Source organism: Stegostoma tigrinum, chromosome 10 (genome assembly GCF_030684315.1).
Source record: "Stegostoma tigrinum isolate sSteTig4 chromosome 10, sSteTig4.hap1, whole genome shotgun sequence".
Taxonomy (NCBI): domain Eukaryota; kingdom Metazoa; phylum Chordata; class Chondrichthyes; order Orectolobiformes; family Stegostomatidae; genus Stegostoma; species Stegostoma tigrinum.
Genome location: NC_081363.1, coordinates 72,268,954 through 72,286,220, shown reverse-complemented (window position 1 = coordinate 72,286,220; position 17,267 = coordinate 72,268,954). Strand labels below are relative to the sequence as shown.

General features: G+C 44.2%; 1 protein-coding gene across 1 annotated transcript; it reads left to right on the top strand.

Annotated features, from left to right (window-relative positions):
- Positions 1–777: 777 nt before the first annotated feature.
- Positions 778–13,292, top strand: LOC125455687 (acyl-coenzyme A thioesterase 1-like). Its single transcript, XM_048538002.2, has 3 exons — positions 778–1,363; positions 9,651–9,853; positions 12,140–13,292. Exons 1-3 carry the CDS (start codon positions 895–897, stop codon positions 12,728–12,730), a joined length of 1,263 nt encoding a protein of 420 aa, XP_048393959.1. The 5' UTR covers positions 778–894; the 3' UTR covers positions 12,731–13,292.
- Positions 13,293–17,267: the final 3,975 nt, after the last annotated feature.

Below are 17,267 nucleotides of genomic sequence, written 5' to 3'. Positions count from 1 at the left end.
CCTTGGCTTTATTAAGGAGGGCATAGAGTGCAACAGCATTTTGTGGGTTGTTTTCGAACTTGTGTGGAGTTTGCACATTCTCCCTGTGTCTGCGTGGGGTTCCTCTGGGTGCTCCAGTTTCCCCCCACAATCCGGTGCAGGCTAGGTGGATTGGCCATGATAAATTGCCCATAGTGTTCACGGATATGTAGATTAGGTGGGTTTTGGGGATGGGTCTGAATGAGATGCTCTGAGGATCGGTGTGGACTTGTTGGGCCAAATGAACTAACTGTTTCTACAGGGTAGGGATTCTATGATGAATCTAAGGTTATGTAAGATACTGGCCTCAGCGTGTAGGAAGGAGATGAAAGAATTGAAGAGCACACAGAAGAGATTTATGAGAATTTCAAGGGGTAGAAACTTCTGTTACGAAGGTAGGATGGACAGTTAGGACTGTTACTGTTGGAGGATATGGCTAAGAGACTTGATCGGGGGATTCAAAATCACTAGGAATGTGAACAGAGTGCACTTGGAGAAACTATTCCCAATGCGGAAAGGACCAAGAGCACAAGCACACTGATTTAAAACAAGTGGCAAGAGCGCAATGAGAACAAGATTTCTCAAACAGCGGTTATCGACTGGAATGCAATGTCCTGAGGCTGATTAAATCCAGGCGTTCGAAAGGCTGCTATAGAAATGAATCTGAATGTCCCTGTTTGTAATGATCTGCCCGTACTGCTCACGAAACAGCGCATTCCACTGGACTGAGGTACACGTGACAACAATAAATCAATGCGTCCCAGTTCCGATAGGCTGAACGGTCTGTGTCTGGGTCATTGACGGTACTTGGAGTACCGATCCCCTCCGGCAGGCTGTCCTTCCGGGCTCCAGCTGCCCCTGTCTGCCCGAGCCGGCATGGCCATCTCCATCCAGCTCCAGCCCAGCCCCCGGTGCCTGTTCGATGAGCCGCTCGAGGTGCGGGTGAGCGGCCTCTGCCCGCACCAACAGGTCACCCTCAAGGCTTGGCTCCGCGACGAGAAGGAGCAGCTTTTCCATTCGGCCGCTCTCTACACGGCCGACCCCCACGGCCAGCTCGACCTGACTCGCTCCCCCTCCCTGGGGGGACACTACACCGGCGTCCAGCCCATGGGACTCTTCTGGTCGCTCAGCCCCGTCACTCCGTTCACTCGCCTGGTCAAGAGGGACGTGGCCGCTTCTCCCCTCTCCGTCCACATCGAGATCTTTGACGGACACTGGAGCCTCGGGCAGCTCCCACCGCAGCCTCTAGCCACCGCTATCAATCAGCGCTGGTTCATGAAGGAGGGTCTGGTCAGGATCCCAGTCAGAGAAGGCAGGATCCGAGGGACCCTCTTCGTCCCACCCGGTGAGACAGCAGATCTTGTGTACTCCCCGAGGTTTGAGGCTTATGTTCTTTGCATCTGTACAAATCTGTCGATGGTTGTTTACTTGGCTCCATGCGGTTTTCCTTTGTTGTTTATTCCTGTTTGTTTCTATCCAGAATGCTAGCTGACCGGAAATTATTGTTTAACACAACAGTATTTACAATCACGTTTGGTACTGATTGTTTAGCTTGGTACACTCTCTTCTATTGATTAAATTGTGTGGGACTTTGGACTTTAGTGAGCAGTAAGGTGCTTGAACCTTTGTTCACAGGACAGTCGGTCATTTGGCCAGTCAAGGCTATACCAGTCCCCTGCAAAAGCACGTCAGTTCATTCCATCCCATTGGCTGTTAGGTTCTGATGAGGTATTATAATTCAGTTGACATCAACTCTGATTTTCTCTCCCAACATGAGGTGTTCAGCATTTTCTGCTTGTTCTTTTCAGTGCACTGAGTTCTTAAACCTTATCCTGTGTGTTTTTCCTCTTCAGCTACTTAATTTGTTTTTGAAACCCATGTTTCAAACTGCCTTCACCATTCATTCAGATAAATTGTTATGATTTACAAATGTAATGATTCATTTCTTGTCATGCCACATTTGCCTTATTTGCTGAAGTTACCTTTAAATCCCAGATCCTCTGGTTCTCAACCCTTTTGCCAATGTGATCACGAAGTGTAGAGCCGGATGCACACAGCAGGCCAAGCAGCATCTTCGGAATACTAAAGCTGATGTTTCGGGCCTAGACCCTTCATCAGAAAAGGGGGATCAGGAGAGGCTTCTAAAATAAATAGGGAGAGAGGTGGAAGTGGATCGAAGATGGATAGAGGAGAAGCTAGGTGGAGAGGAGACAGACAAGTTGAAGAGGTGGGGATGGAACCAGTAGAGGTGAGTGTAGGTGGGGTGGGATTGGTCAGTCTGAGGAGGATGGACTAGTCAAGGAGGTGGGATGAGGTTACTTGGTAGGAAAAGGGCATGCGGCATGAGGTGGGAGGAGGGAATAGGTGAGAGGAAGAACAGGTTAGGGAGGTAGGGATGAGCTGGGGTGGTTTTGGGATGTAGTAGGGAGAGGGGAGATTTTGAAGCTTGTGAAATCCACATTGATACCATTGGGCTGCAGGGTTCCCAAGCAGAATATGAGTTACTGTTCCTGCAACCTTCGGATGGCATCATTGTGGCACTGCAGGAGGCCCAGGATGGACATGTAATCTTCAGAATGGGAGGGGGAGTTGAAATGGTTCGCAACTGGGAGGTGCAGTTGTTTATTGCGAACCAAGCATTGGTGTTCTGCAAAGCGGTCCCCAAGCCTCTGCTTGGTTTCCCAATGTGTGGAGGTGAACATCTGCTTGATGTGGAAAGTCTTCTTGGGCCTGGGATGGGGGTGAGGGAGGAGGTATGGGGGCAAGTGTAGCACTTCCTGTGCTTGCAGGGGAAAGTGTCAGGTGTGGTGGGGTTGGAGGGGATTGTGGAGCGGACAAGGGAATCACAGAGAGAGTGGTCCCTCCGGAAGGCAGACAAGGGTGGGGATGGAAAAATGTCTTTGGGGTCGGATTGCAGATGGCAGAAGTGTCGGAGGATGATGTGTTGTATCTGGAGGTTGGGGTGGTATGTGAGGACGAGGGGGATTCTCTTTGTGCGGTTATTGCAGGGACAGGGTGTGAGGGCTGAGTTGCGGGAGAAACGGTCAAGGGCGTTCTCGACCACTGCAGGGGGGATGTTGCGGTCCTTGAAAATCAAGGACATCTGAGATGTACGGGAGTGGAATGCCTCTCCGAGGAGGCAATGTGGTGGAGGCGAAGGAATTGGGAATAGGGGATGGAATTTTTTGCAGGACGGTGGGTGGGAGGAGGTGTATTCCAGGTAGCTGTGGGAGTCTGTGGGCTTGAAATGTACATCGGTTTGTGGGTGGTTGCCTGAGATGGAGACAGAGGTCCAGGAAGGTAAGGGATGTGTTGGAGATGATCCAGGTGAACTTGAGGTTGGGGTGGAAGGTGTTGGTGAAGTGGATGAACTGTTTGAGCTCCTCGTGGGAGCACGAGGCGGCGCCAATATGGTCATCAATGTAGCAGAGGAAGAGGTGAGGTTTAGGGCCAGTGTAGGTACGGAAGAGGGATTGTTTCACATAACGTACAAAGAGGCAGGCATAGCTTGGGCCCATGCGGGTACCCATGGCTTCCACGTAACCTACAATCAGTTCACTTTTCCTTTCCCACTAATCTGTCTGTTGTGTATATTCATCTTTTTAAAATGCATAAAGGTGGGTGAACTCCTGGACCTGACCAGGTGTACCCCAGGACTTTGTGGGAACCTCGGGCAGTAATTGCTGGGCCTCTCGCTGAGATACTTATATCGTCGATAGACACAGGTGAGGTGCAGGTTGGCTAATGTGGCACCATTATTTAAAAAAAGGTGGTAAGGAAAAGCTAGGGAACTACAGACCAGTGATAAGTCGTTGGAGGGACAGAATTTACATGTGTTTAGAAAGGCATGGACTGATTAGTATAGTCAACGTGGCTTCATATATGGGAAATTGTGTCTCACAAACTAGATGGAGATTTTTCTAGAAGTGATGAAAAAGATTGTAGAAGGCAAAATGGTTTATGTGGAGTTCAGCAAACCGTTCAACCAAATTCCACACAGTAGAGTGGTTAGCAAGCTTGGATCACTTGGAATACAAGGAGCGCTAGCCATTTGGTTAGGGAATTGGCTAAAAGGTAGGAGACAGACGGTGATGGGAAAGGGTTTTTTTTTACTGGAGGACTGTAACCAGCAGTGCGCTGCAAGATAGGTGCTGAGTCCACTGCTTTTTTGACATTTTATATAAATGATTTGGATGTGAATATAGGAGGTAAGGTTTGTAAGTTTGCACAGGACACAAAAATTGGAGATGTAGAGGACAGTGGGACCTTGATCAGGTGGGCAAATCGGCTGAGGAGTGGCAAATGTAGTTTAATTTAGAAATGTGAGGTGTTGCATTTTGGTAAGGCAAATGGTAAGATACTGGGGAGTATTGCTGAGCAAATAGACATTGGAATGCACGTTCATAGTCCATTGAAAGTGGAGTCACAGGTAGGAGATAGGGTTAGTGAAGGTGGCGTTTAGTACGCTTCCTTTTATTGGTCAGTAGATTGAGTATAGGTGTTGGGAGGTCATGTTGTGGCTGCGCAGGACATTGGTTAGGCCTCTTTCAGCCATTCTATTCTGGTTTCCCTGTTAGAGGACAGATGTTGTTAAACTTGAAAGGATTCAGAAAAGATTTACAAGCTGGGGCGGAGGGTTTGAACTATAGGGAGAGGTTGAATAGGTTTGACTATTTTCCCTGGAGCTTCAGAGGCTGAGGGGTGATCTTAGGGCCTTTTATAAAGCCATGAAAGGCGTGAGTAGGGCAAATCGAGAAGGTGTTTTCCCTAGGATAGCAGAGTCCAAAACTAGAGGATGTAGATTCAAGGTGAGAGGCAAAAGATTTAAAAGGGACCTAAGGGGCAACTTTTTCACATAGAGGGAGTTGTGTGTGTGGAATGAGCTGCCAGAGGAGGTGGTTGAGGTTTGTACAATTACAAGATTTTAAAAGGCATCTGGATGGGTACGTGGGCCAGAAGTCTTTACAGCATCATGGGCCAAATGCTGGCAAATGGAACTAGATTAATTTAGTACAACTGGTCATAGTTGAGTGGCATAGATGAGTTGGACCAAAGGTTCTGTTCCGGTGCTGTACAACTCTGACTGTCTGTTCATGACATGGCCCATGTGCACAGTGAGGATGGTTTTTATTTGTTGTCTGCTCCCAGGACCATGATAAAGATAATCGATTCACAACACATCTGGTTGTATACTCATAAGTTGTTTTGAACCATCAGCGACAGCAGATTCTGTTGTACGTGACAATGACAGGAATTAAAGTGTACACTCAACCTCTGGATTCTGTCGACTGAAAATACATAAAAACATACAATTGTGCAATTTGTAATACAATATCCCTTGAAAGGTCAAATTCATTGTTGCAGTTCTGGAATCCATATTATATGAGTGATCAGAGATAATGGGAACTGCAGATGCTGGAGAATTCCAAGATAATAAAATGTGAGGCTGGATGAACACAGCAGGCCAAGCAGCATCTCAGGAGCACAAAAGCTGATGTTTCGGGCCTAGACCCTTCATCAGAGAGGGGGATGGGGAGAGGGAACTGGAATAAATAGGGAGAGAGGGGGAGGCGGACCGAAGATGGAGAGAAAAGAAGATAGGTGGGGAGGTAGGGAGGGGATAGGTCAGTCCAGGGAAGACGGACAGGTCGAGGAGGTGGGATGAGGTTAGTAGGTAGCTGGGGGTGCGGCTTAGGGTGGGAGGAAGGGATGGGTGAGAGGAAGAACCGGTTAGGGAGGCAGAGACAGGTTGGACTGGTTTTGGGATGCAGTGGGTGGGGGGGGAAGAGCTGGGCTGGTTGTGTGGTGCAGTGGGGGGAGGGGACGAACTGGGCTGGTTTAGGGATGCAGTAGGGGAAGGGGAGATTTTGAAACTGGTGAAGTCCACATTGATACCATATGGCTGCAGGGTTCCCAGGCGGAATATGAGTTGCTGTTCCTGCAACCATCGGGTGGCATCATTGTGGCACTGCAGGAGGCCCATGACGGACATGTCATCTAGAGAATGGGAGGGGGAGTGACTCTAGATGACATGTCCGTCATGGGCCTCCTGCAGTGCCACACTGATGCCACCCGAGGGTTGCAGGAACAGCAACTCATATTCCGCCTGGGAACCCTGCAGCCTAATGGTATCAATGTGGACTTCACCAGTTTCAAAATCTCCCCTTCCCCTACTGCATCCCTAAACCCAGCCCAGTTCGTCCCCTCCCCCCACTGCACCACACAACCAGCCCAGCTCTCCCCCCACCCACTGCATCCCAAAACCAGTCCAACCTGTCTCTGCCTCCCTAACCGGTTCTTCCTCTCACCCATCCCTTCCTCCCACCCTAAGCCGCACCCCCAGCTACCTACTAACCTCATCCCACCTCCTTGACCTGTCCGTCTTCCCTGGACTGACCTATCCCCTCCCTACCTCCCCACCTACACTCTCTCCACCTATCTTCTTTACTCTCCATCTTCGGTCCGCCTCCCCCTCTCTCCCTATTTATTCCAGCTCCCTCTCCCCATCCCCCTCTCTGATGAAGGGTCTAGGCCCAAAACATCAGCTTTTGTGCTCCTGAGATGCTGCTTGGCCTGCTGTGTTAATCCAGCCTCACATTTTATTATCTGAGTGATCGATAGCTTTGGAGCGGGTGCAGAGAAAATTTACCAGCGTCTAGCCTGGGCAGGAGAGTTTCAGATAAGAAGGGAGATTGGGCAGACTGAGATTGGTTCCTTTAGAGCAGAGGATATTGAGAGGGTATATGATTATGGACGTATAAACTTGAGGGGCATACATAGGGTAGACAGGAAGAAGCTTTTCCCTTTGGAGGGTTCCAGTACCAGGGAACATTGATTTAAAGTAAGGGGAAGAATGTTAGAGGAGAGGTAAGGAAAAGGTTTTTCTCTCAGGATGAGAGCGGTAGCGAGAGCAGCAAGCAAAGAATACAGTAGCTTCAGCTTTATTAATAGGGGCACAGTGACACTTGTTAGGTCTCAACTTGAGTATTATGTGCAGTTCTGGGTGCCATGTTATAGGTTAGATGTGAATGCATTGGAGAGTGTATAAGTGGTTTACAAGAATGGTTTTGGAGTGAGGATAGTTATGGGGATGGAAATAAGTTGTGACCATTCTCCTTGGAGATAAGAAGGCTAAGAGTAGTTTTGATAGGGGTTTTCAAAATCATGAACAAGTTGGATAAAACAGATAGGGAAGAACTGTTCCTGCTCATAAAAGGAATGAGAGAACGTAGATTTAAAGTGATCTTCAAAAGAAGCAAAGGAACAATGAAGGAATACTTTTACATTCAGCAAGTAGTTAGTGTCTGGAATGCACTTTCGAGAAGTGTGGTGGAGGCGGGCTTATCTGAGGCATTCAAGAGGCCAAGTTTTAATTATTTGGATAAAAAGAATGCACAGGGGTATGGAGGGAAAAAACAAGAGTTTGGCATGAGGTAATGATGACAACTTAACAATTTGGTGCAGACATAATGTACCGAATTGTCTCCTTTGTGCTTTAAACCTTCAGTAATGTCAAAACATATACTTCACCTTGGAACCTAATGGCTTTGTTCAGTTTAATAGCATTGCCTTACAAAACAAGACTACCACAGTTAAGTAATTTTTAAAAATAAAAACCAAGGATTTTTCCATTAAATGTTTATCTATTAAACTGTCTTCGGTCCCTTGAGATGTGACAGTAATTTAGTCAAGTTCAGCATTAATGCTTCTTTTAAACCTGTTCATTGAAATTCATAGAATTCCTGTAGTGTGGAAGCAGGCCATTCAGCCCATTGAGTCTGCACCACCATTCCATCCAGACCACCCCCCCCCCCCCCCCCCCCCCCCCCCGGCAACCTATCCCTATAACCCTGCATTTCCAATGGCTAATACATCTAGACTGCACACCTCTGAATGATTTGGGCAATTTAGCATGGCCAGGTCACCGAACTTACAAATCTTTTTAGATGACAGCCCTCAGTTAAATAGTGCCCACTTCAAAGAAAGTGTTCAACGTGAAGTTGTGAAGGACTAACCTGAGAAGAGGACTGATGTGGAAGTCAACCCGAATGAATAGGTGAAGGATCATTCAGATTAAGATTGAGGGTCTTCAGGAAGAAAGGGTTTGAATAGGAAGAAATCACTAAAGCCGCGCTGAATGAGCAGGCCAGTACAGATGAAGAGTTCTTTCATTGAATCCCTTCATTGTGGTAGCTGGCCATTTAGCCCAACAAGTCCACACTGACTCTCCAAAAAGTGTCCCACTCAGACTTAATCCCCTCCTACCCTGTCATCTTGCATTTCCCATGGTTAATCTACCTAACCTAATCTGCGCATCTTGGAACTCTGGGTGGAAATCGGAGCACACGGATACAACCCATGCAGACAAAGGCAGAACGTGCAAACTCCACACTGACGATTGCCTGAGCTGGAATTGAACCCAGGTCCCTGGTGCTGTAAGGCAGCAGTGGTGTTCATAGCCACCGTGCTGTCCCTACATCTGGTAGCATGGTTGAGCATTCCAAGGCCCTGGTTTCAATTACTGGAAAAGCACATGGATGGAAGTTGAGAGCAGAGCAGGCTGATAAGGCAGTCGTGTAATTGAAGAATGTTTTTCAGTGCTGAATTCTCTGGAACAAGTCAGATTAGAACAGAGGAAGGTGGACTGAGCCTGGTTTATATGTTGAAAGTCCAGTAACTTGATGCTAACATTCTGTTTGAAATATTGTTCATTTTGACCTGGTTCTGGTAATTTTGTCCACGAGGGATGGGCTAGGTGGGCACCGTTGTCTAGTTTTATCTTTCAGGCATCTCTTTCAAAAAGCAAACCCAGCTTTGTGTAGCAAGATGACATGGCTATCTTACTTTAATGAATGTTGATGAGCAGTTCCAAAATGGAAAGTTGTTGCTTTGTTCTTCATATTTTCCCAATCTTGTCACTAGATTGAGGTTCTCTACTACTTGCGAGTCTGTATTCAGGAAATGCGCTCCAATTAACGCTCAACTCGTGACAGCTAAGGCCCTATTTGGCCTTCATTAATAACCATGAACCTTCAGTTCCTTGTTGATTGGGTGATGGATAGTTAATTTATTCTTGGAAGGTTACTTAGGCTTTTAAGTGTTGTTTTTTACTGGCCTGACGGGGAGCTTTTATAGTAAAAATTGCAATTGGGCTGCTACTTAGGGCTTTATGCCTATTAGCTCTGCTAAACTTGGTGTGTAGTTGTTTATTTGATATTGTGGTGATCAAAGATTAAGCATTCTGGACTTTGTGGCTGCAATGCAGGAATCATTTTCATTCAAGGATGGAATTTTAGTACTGTTATTACCTGAGATCAAGCAACTCAAAACTGGCTTCCATGATAGTGGGCCAAAGGTAGCAGCAGCATTGCGTTCTGCCACAATCTGTGATGCCTTGGCCTGAAATATTACTGTCACAACCATTACCAACATACCAGGGGCCCAACCAATGTGGACTGCAAGTGGGGATACCAGGCTGAGTGGCAGACGTGCCAAAAAATTGAATTTAAAAAAAAAATGTATGCTTGAAGCAACAGAAGTGGCCTTGAATAACGAGTTTTATAGGAATAGTCAATATGTCTGCAGATAATCTTATTTGACACAGAATCGTTTTGTATGTTTAAATTTTACAGGTGATGGTCTATTTCCGGGGGTTATTGATCTGTATGGGTCAGTTGGTGGGATTGTTGAGTATCGAGCTAGTCTCTTAGCAAACCATGGATTTGTTACGTTGGCTTTAGCATATTTTGGATTTGATGACCTTCCAAAGGATTTCATGAATCTTGATCTGGAATATTTTGAAGAAGCTGTGAACTTCTTGAGAAGGCATCCAAAGGTAATGTGCTTTGAATCTATTTAGAAAATAGTTTTACAAAATAATTTATGCGAAGGTACAGATAAAGACAAACAGATTCAAAGGGCTACAATACAGACATGAGACAACCGATATCAACCAATTCAGCCCCATGCCACTACAGTCAAACTCTCCATGGGCAAGCATAAAAGGCAATTCCTTCAGCCAATTCCCAGGATTTCCCTTCAAATCGTGAAGGTATTAAACAAACCTAGGGAGGTTGCAGTAACTGCAGTTAAACATGTAGTTTCTGTAAGTTGTTGAAAATCTTACCCCACTAAGATTCATCACGTCATACAGATATACAGCACAGAAACAGACCCTTCGGTCCAAGAATTCCATGCTGACCAGATATCCTAAATAAATCTAGTCCCATTTGACAGCATCTGGCCTGTATCCCTCTCAACCCTTCTATTCATGTACCCAGCCTGATGCCTTTTAAATGTTATAATTGTACCAACCTCCACTACTTCCTCTGGCAGCTCACTCCATACATGCACCACCCTCTGCGTGAAAAAGTTGCCTCTTGGGTATCTCTTACATTTTTTCCCTCTCACCTTAAACCTATGCCCTCTGTTTGGATTCCCTTGCCCTTGGGGAAAATACCCTTGTCTATTTACCCTATCCATGTCCCTCACAATTTTATAAACATCTATAACGTCATCCCTCAGCCTCTGATTCTCCAGGAAAAATAGCCCCAGTCTATTTAGTCTCTTCCTATAGCATAGACCCTCCATCAGCCGATCTGATCAAGATCCCATCGTACCCTGAGGTAACGTTCTTTCCTGTCCACTCCACGTCCAATTTTGGTGTCATCTGCAAAATTATTAACCATATTTCCTATGTTCACATCCAAATCATTTATACAAATGTCAAAAACCAGTGAGCCCAGCAGCATTCCGTGGCACACTGACAATCACAGGCCTCCAGTCTGAAAGGCAACCCTCCACCACCACTCTGTCTTCTACCTTCAAGCCATTTCTTCTTGGAAATTGCTAGTTCTCCCACAAAGCTGTGTGATTTAACCTTGCTAACTAGTCTGCCTTGTTTTAGAAGGTACGTTCATGACACACACTGGAATCATGCATTTCAAGACCCTGTACATTTTGTGAAATTTTGAGGCACTGGGGAAGGTAACACAAGATTTATGAGGATGAGTAAGATTTACTAAGATGATCTAAACTGAGTGGAAAACTGTTCTTGAGAAAGAGACTGATAGGTGATCTGACAGAGGTCTTTAGGGTTATGAAAATGCTTAATATGGTGAATGTTGAGAAATATTACCACCTGTGAGGGAGCCAAAAATAGGAGAAACATTCGTTACCTTGAGTGTGGCTGGAATGTTGAAATCACTACCACAGGATAAAGCTGCTGTGACTGGCAATGCTGCACTTAAAAGGAGGATCATTAATATGTGGGGGTGAAAATAGAGCAGGGTATGATGAAGAATGTAAGAAGACTTAACCATATTGAAAAGGTTCAGAAAAGATTGAAAGATGTTGCCAGGGTTGGAGTGTTTGAGCTAAAGGGAGAGACTGAATAGGCTGGGGCTATTTTCCCTGGATTGTCGGATGCTGAGGCGTGACCTTTTATAGAGGGTATAAAATCATGAGGAGCATGTATAGGGTGAATAGACAAGGCCTTTTTCCTTGGGTAGGGGAGTCCAAAACTAGAGGGCATAGGTTTACAGTGAGAGGGGAAAGATTTAAAAGGGCCCTAAGGGACAGCAATTTCACTCCGGGTGATGTGTGTATGAAATGAGTTGCCACAGGAGGTGGTGGAGGCTAGGTCAAATAACAAGATTTAAATGGCATCTGGAGGGGTACGTGAATTGGAAGCGTTTAGTGGGGTATGGGTCAAATGCTGGCAAATAGGACTAGATTAATTTAGTACATCTGGTTGGCATGGACAAGTTGGGCTGAAGGATATGTTTCTGTTCTGTATAACTGTCTCTATCAGTGTTGACCTGTGAGTAAATGTCTTGTGCATGTGATGTAAATATCATGTAAACTAACTTGCTGCTTTTTTCGTAATTGTTTATTTCATCCTGCTGCTGATTCAGAGTTATGCCTCCTTTTTCAGAGTCAGTGGACTCGAAATGTTAACTCTGTTTTCTCTGCACAGATGCTGCCAGTTTCTCCAGCAATTCCTGCTTTTGTTTTGGATCTCCACCATCTGCAGTTCTTTGTTTTGGTTTTGCTTAGGTTAGTGAAGGCTTTTATAGTACAGCGGTTGAAATGTTAATTTGTTTGCCATCATCTTTTTCAGGTTAAGGCTCCAGGAGTTGGAGCAATAGGGATTTCAAAAGGAGGAGATCTAGTTCTATCAATGACCACATTTCTGCCACATGTGATAGCAGCAGTTAGTATTGGTGGATGCCATGCTAACACATTGGGGAACCTGCACTACAGAAACATTACTCTTCCTGGTCTCGGTTTTACTTTAGAAAGAATCAAATTTTCAGAATCCAAGCTGATTGATATCTCTGAGCTGACAAATAACCCAATGGAGGAAGAAAACAAAGATTGTGTTATCCCCATTGAAAAAGCTGAGGGGCACTTTTTGTTTGTGGTTGGAGAAGATGACAAGAATTGGAAAACTTCACTCTATGCTCAGCAGGCTGTTGAAAAACTGGAAGAAAATGGCAAAACAAATTATGAACTTATTACTTATCCCGAGGCCGGACATCTCCTGGAGCCCTCATATTTTCCATTTTGCCATGCTTCTTCTCATCGGCTGGTGGGACAGCCTGTGGCATGGGGAGGGAAAATGAAGCCACACGCACTGGCACAGATAGATCTGTGGCCAAAGATCCAGTCTTTTCTACGAAAACATCTTGAACATCAGAGCAAATTGTGAACCTATTCAGCCTTCACAAAATTAGTGAATAAATTGCATTTTTTCAGGTTTAGTTTAATCCAAGTTTTTTCCAATCTATAACAGATTTCCTCCTCTTGTATAACTATATTTTACTAAGCATTTAAATATGTAACCAATTGTTTTGCTTTGCGAAAACTGCAGTTTTTGAACTTCCTGAATTCTGAAACTCAGCTGTAATTTTTACTTGCTAGTTATAATATAGCAATAACATTTGACTGAGCAAAATGTTACGGAGGAGTAAAACAATTTTTGAACTAAATGCAAGATTTTCTGTGAGTGTCACTTTTCAGATGCCTCAGGATAAACTGAATTTTAGAATTTGTCTTTGAGGTTTTGAAACTGCATATCTGGGATTGGCAAGAGGCTTTGGCTTTTTATTAATTTAACATACATAAATGAATGTAAAATCGTGAACTGTAGAATGCAGAAACAGCAAACCTGTTCTCAGTTAAACAGCATTCAATGTAAAATATTCACTGTTGAAAGGTATCAGATGAATTTTCTCTCCCTTTCTTTCACCAATAAAGGCCGTTTTTAAAAATCTTTGACTACGTGCTCTCAGTCCGTGATCCCTTGCATCTTATGTTTGAGTGTTTTTTTTCCCCCCATTGTACAAACCCATAATCCACACTGATTTTGTAAGAAGTGTCCAACAAGCATAGATCAAATGTCTGCAACCCTATAGGGTCGATGGCTTGAGACTGTTTAGCTAACCACATACTAAGAGCTGTGGATGACTTCAGTGCATCCAGATTGGCTTCTGCAGGGGAAGGAGATTGTGATGTTGACCCCCAAAGCTTGCCTCGTCCACTGGGATCCTTTCTGCTACTGATCAATGCAAACAAATCTGGACTCTTTGGAGAGGTTGGATAATTATTGGTCTATGAGGCGATGTAGGAGACTCTAAGAAGTTTGCTGAAGGTGTGCAATACATTTCCAACTCAGAATGATGAGTGACTTTGACAGGCAGTGGTATTATCTGCAATCCTTGTCCTTCAAAATCTACATTAATAAAGTATTATCAAATCTCTCTGTCATTTCTCCTTTTGTGAAACTTCCAATTCTGCAGTCTTAAATTCAGTCTCTCCTCCTTTATCTGTCTTGAGCACCTTAAAATCATTTGAAAAAGCGTAAGATTTTGAATTTTGCCAAGTATAGTAAACCATGTTTGGACGACACTTTTCAAATATTTAAGACAAGACATCTTTACAGAAAGAATACCCTTCGTTGTAACCCTTTCTTCCTTTGTCCCTCATTCCTTAATCTGCAATTAGATAAAATATGATAATGTTAGTCATCTTGACTAGTCCTTGTGGTAATGGTTTCAACATTCAAACTAACTTGTCTTCAATTTTTCTTGATGAAAGTTATACCGATCTTGGTAAACTTTCCCCCATGTTTCATATGTGTCTCTGTGTTTCACAGCCTCTACATGCTGATTTTTTTGGGTCATTTTGTGAATGTGTCTGTAAAAGTTTCATCAAATTAATTGCAGCCATATTCGTCACTACAGTTTTCATTGCCTTCATTGATTTGAAGCCAAATTCCAGAATTTAGCTCAAGGGGTTTTTCATTTATGCTTCTCCTTGGAAAGTTTGACTGTGAAAGGGCCATTGGAGTGGGTGGAAATGATGGATGTAGGCTGTATTGTGTCTGAAGATGATATCCTTATAGACCCCTAGTTGTCGTCTTCACTTTCACGTATTATTTTCTAAATGGATAAAACGAGTCTTACTTTCAGAAATCTTCTCAAGATGTTCATAGCTACTTCAAAATAATTCAGATCAAGAGCTGTAAAATCCTTTGGGAGGTCATCAAACCCAAAATATCCGAAAGTCAAAATATCCTAAAGCCAGTGTCAGAAATCCATGGTTTGCCAAGAGACTAGCTCGGTGTTCAACCATTCCATCAACTGACATACAGATCAATGATCCCTGGAAATGGGCCATCACCTGTATAGTTCAAAGATGTAACACATTTTGTGCACCAAAATGTGCTATATAAATAAGACTTGCCTAACAAATTGAATATCCCTTTAAAACTCATTATTCAAAGACTTAGAAGTTGTACTTCTATAGACTGTGAACTTGGAAACTATGCCAAGGCACTTCAGAAGAAAGAGGATTTGAGAGTGTATTAAGTGAGAAGTGGAGAATGAAGGTGCTGTCAGAAAATGTTTCCAGAGGTAGGCTTTAAGGATTATTTTCAAAGATGGGAATGTGGGAGAAGAGGATTGGAAGCTAAGGGATTGAGAGAGTAAATCTGGGGGAGAGGATTGAGGGAGGTGAATATGGTTGGGGGGGGGATTTGATGCAAGAAAAATGAAGGGTTTGGTTGATTTTGGAGGGAGAGGATCATGGAGGAAGGAATCAAGAGAGAGGAACTTTGGCTGGAGAGGATTGAGTTGAAGAGAGGATTTTGGACAGGATTGTGGTGGGAGAAAGATTAAGTTGAGAGGAAATTAGGGAGGGAAAGTTTTGAATTAGAGGAGTAGATTGAATGGGAAGAGAAGTATGAGGAAATTAGGGAAAGGGGGTGGGTAGGGAGAGGGAATTGAATGGGTACAAGACTGGATACATGGGAAGATTGAAAAGGAGTGTTACTGGGAGGGTGGATGATTTTGATTTATTTTGTGTTCTTTTCCATTGATGTTTGGAGTTTACTCGCGACTAAAAATTTCAATTCTCATCTGTGTGTTATTGCAAAGAGGAAAAATAGTAATGCACAAGTAATGAGGATGTAAAACATGACTACCAATGATTGATAGTCTAGTTTGCAGCAAGCAGTGTTAGGGAGCCTTCCCTAGGGAGGTCAGGGGGAGTGGCTCTCCTGCAGGCAGATTGCACTGAGCTGACCCTCCTTCCCCATGTTTCTCAAGCTTTGGCTTCCATTTGGAGAACCAAGGTCCTTTGCATTGATGAAGTCTTGCTGCCTTCAAACTAAGCTGAAAATGAAACAGATCATCATCCCTGACCCGGCTTTCACCTCTCAGGTGCTTATGGTCTCATTACAGGGACCACGGGTTGTGCCCAATCTACTCTTCGAAAAAATTCTGGCTACACTTTGCTATAACGATAGTTGCTGAATCTCCATAATAAAGCTGTCCATTGAAATAGACCCTAAAATGAACAGAAACTAGTGGGTCATTGACCAGTTGAGGTGTGAAATTGTATATTGGTGTAGGGAAACACAAAGCTATAACATAGTGAGCAGTGGTGGTTTCTCTTGGATAAAGTGAAGACAGTGGTTGCGATGAAGAAAAGCTTCAGACAAGATTTGAAGGAGCAAATTACTGCAGATGCTGGAATCTGTACTAAAAATAAAAAATGCTGGAGATCTCAATGGGTCAGATGTCATCCATGGAGAGACAGCAAGCTAGTGTTTCGAGTCTAGGTGACTCTTCAACTGAACTTCAACATTTGAAGGAGCACATAACATGTATGTACGTGGAAACCCCAGAGGTAAAATCAGTCTAAAAACAGTCTTTATTCCTTTATGGGATGAGGGCGTCGCTGGCTAGGCAGCATCTATTGGCCATCCCTCCAATTGCCCAGAGGGCAGTTAAGAGTCATCCACATTGCTGTGGGTTTGGAGTCACATGTACACCAGACCAGGTGAGGAAGGCAGTTTCCTTCCCCTAGGGGCATTAGTGAACCAGAGAGGTTTCTCCTGACAATCAACAGTGGGTTCACAGTCATCATTAGATTCTTAATTCCAGACATGTATGGAATTGAAGTTCCACCATCTGCTTTGGTGAGATTTGAACCTGGGTCCCCAGAACATTATCTGGGTCTCTGGATTAACAGCCCAGCAATAATACCATTAGGCCATTGTCTCCCCAAATGCTGGCTATAAAGTGTGTACAAGGATTATGGATCGGCAGATCAGTTGTTTACAAGTTGATATTCAAGTGGCTGCAAAGTTGTTGAAATGTCTGGTAGGTGCCATTGTCACACACAACTTCAATTTTGGCAAGAAATTCCTCAGCAAAGTAAACCAGCAACGTAGTGTGGATGTGGTGAATGTACAGTGTTGCTCAAATACTTATGAACAATGGTATAACTCATGGAATAAGAGGCACAACATGAATACATAACTGTCCGAATAACAGGAAACAAAGATTTTGCAAATGAATATTCTTCAGGCTTGAAGATTTGTAGTGCCGGGGATCAGTGTTGTGCCTCCTGCTTTTCTTGATAAATATGATCTTTGTGCCCACTGCATGAAAGCACTGTGAGTTGTGTGGAGGCTTCGGTAGAACTTCAAAAGATAGTAGAATGGATGGATTAATGGCAGACAGAGCTCTGATGCGGTGAAATGTGAGGTGATTCATTTTGATTTAAAAAGGGAGAGTGGAAAAGAGAAGAATCAACTGTAAAATGGGCACAGCAGCAGAGGGACCTGGGTTTATATGTTTATCACGTTAAGTATGGCAGGACAGGTTGAAAAAGCAGTAAATAAAGCTGATGGTGTCCAGAACTTTATTAATGAGGGCTTAGGGTGCGACAGCATGTTG

Bases quoted from the DNA above. Each gene is read 5' to 3' on its own strand.
- LOC125455687 (XM_048538002.2), top strand. From the start codon at position 895: ATGGCCATCTCCATCCAGCTCCAGCCCAGCCCCCGGTGCCTGTTCGAT. The intron at 1,364-9,650 runs GTGAGACAGCAG...TAAATTTTACAG, and splicing joins GACCCTCTTCGTCCCACCCG to GTGATGGTCTATTTCCGGGG. The intron at 9,854-12,139 runs GTAATGTGCTTT...CATCTTTTTCAG, and splicing joins TCTTGAGAAGGCATCCAAAG to GTTAAGGCTCCAGGAGTTGG.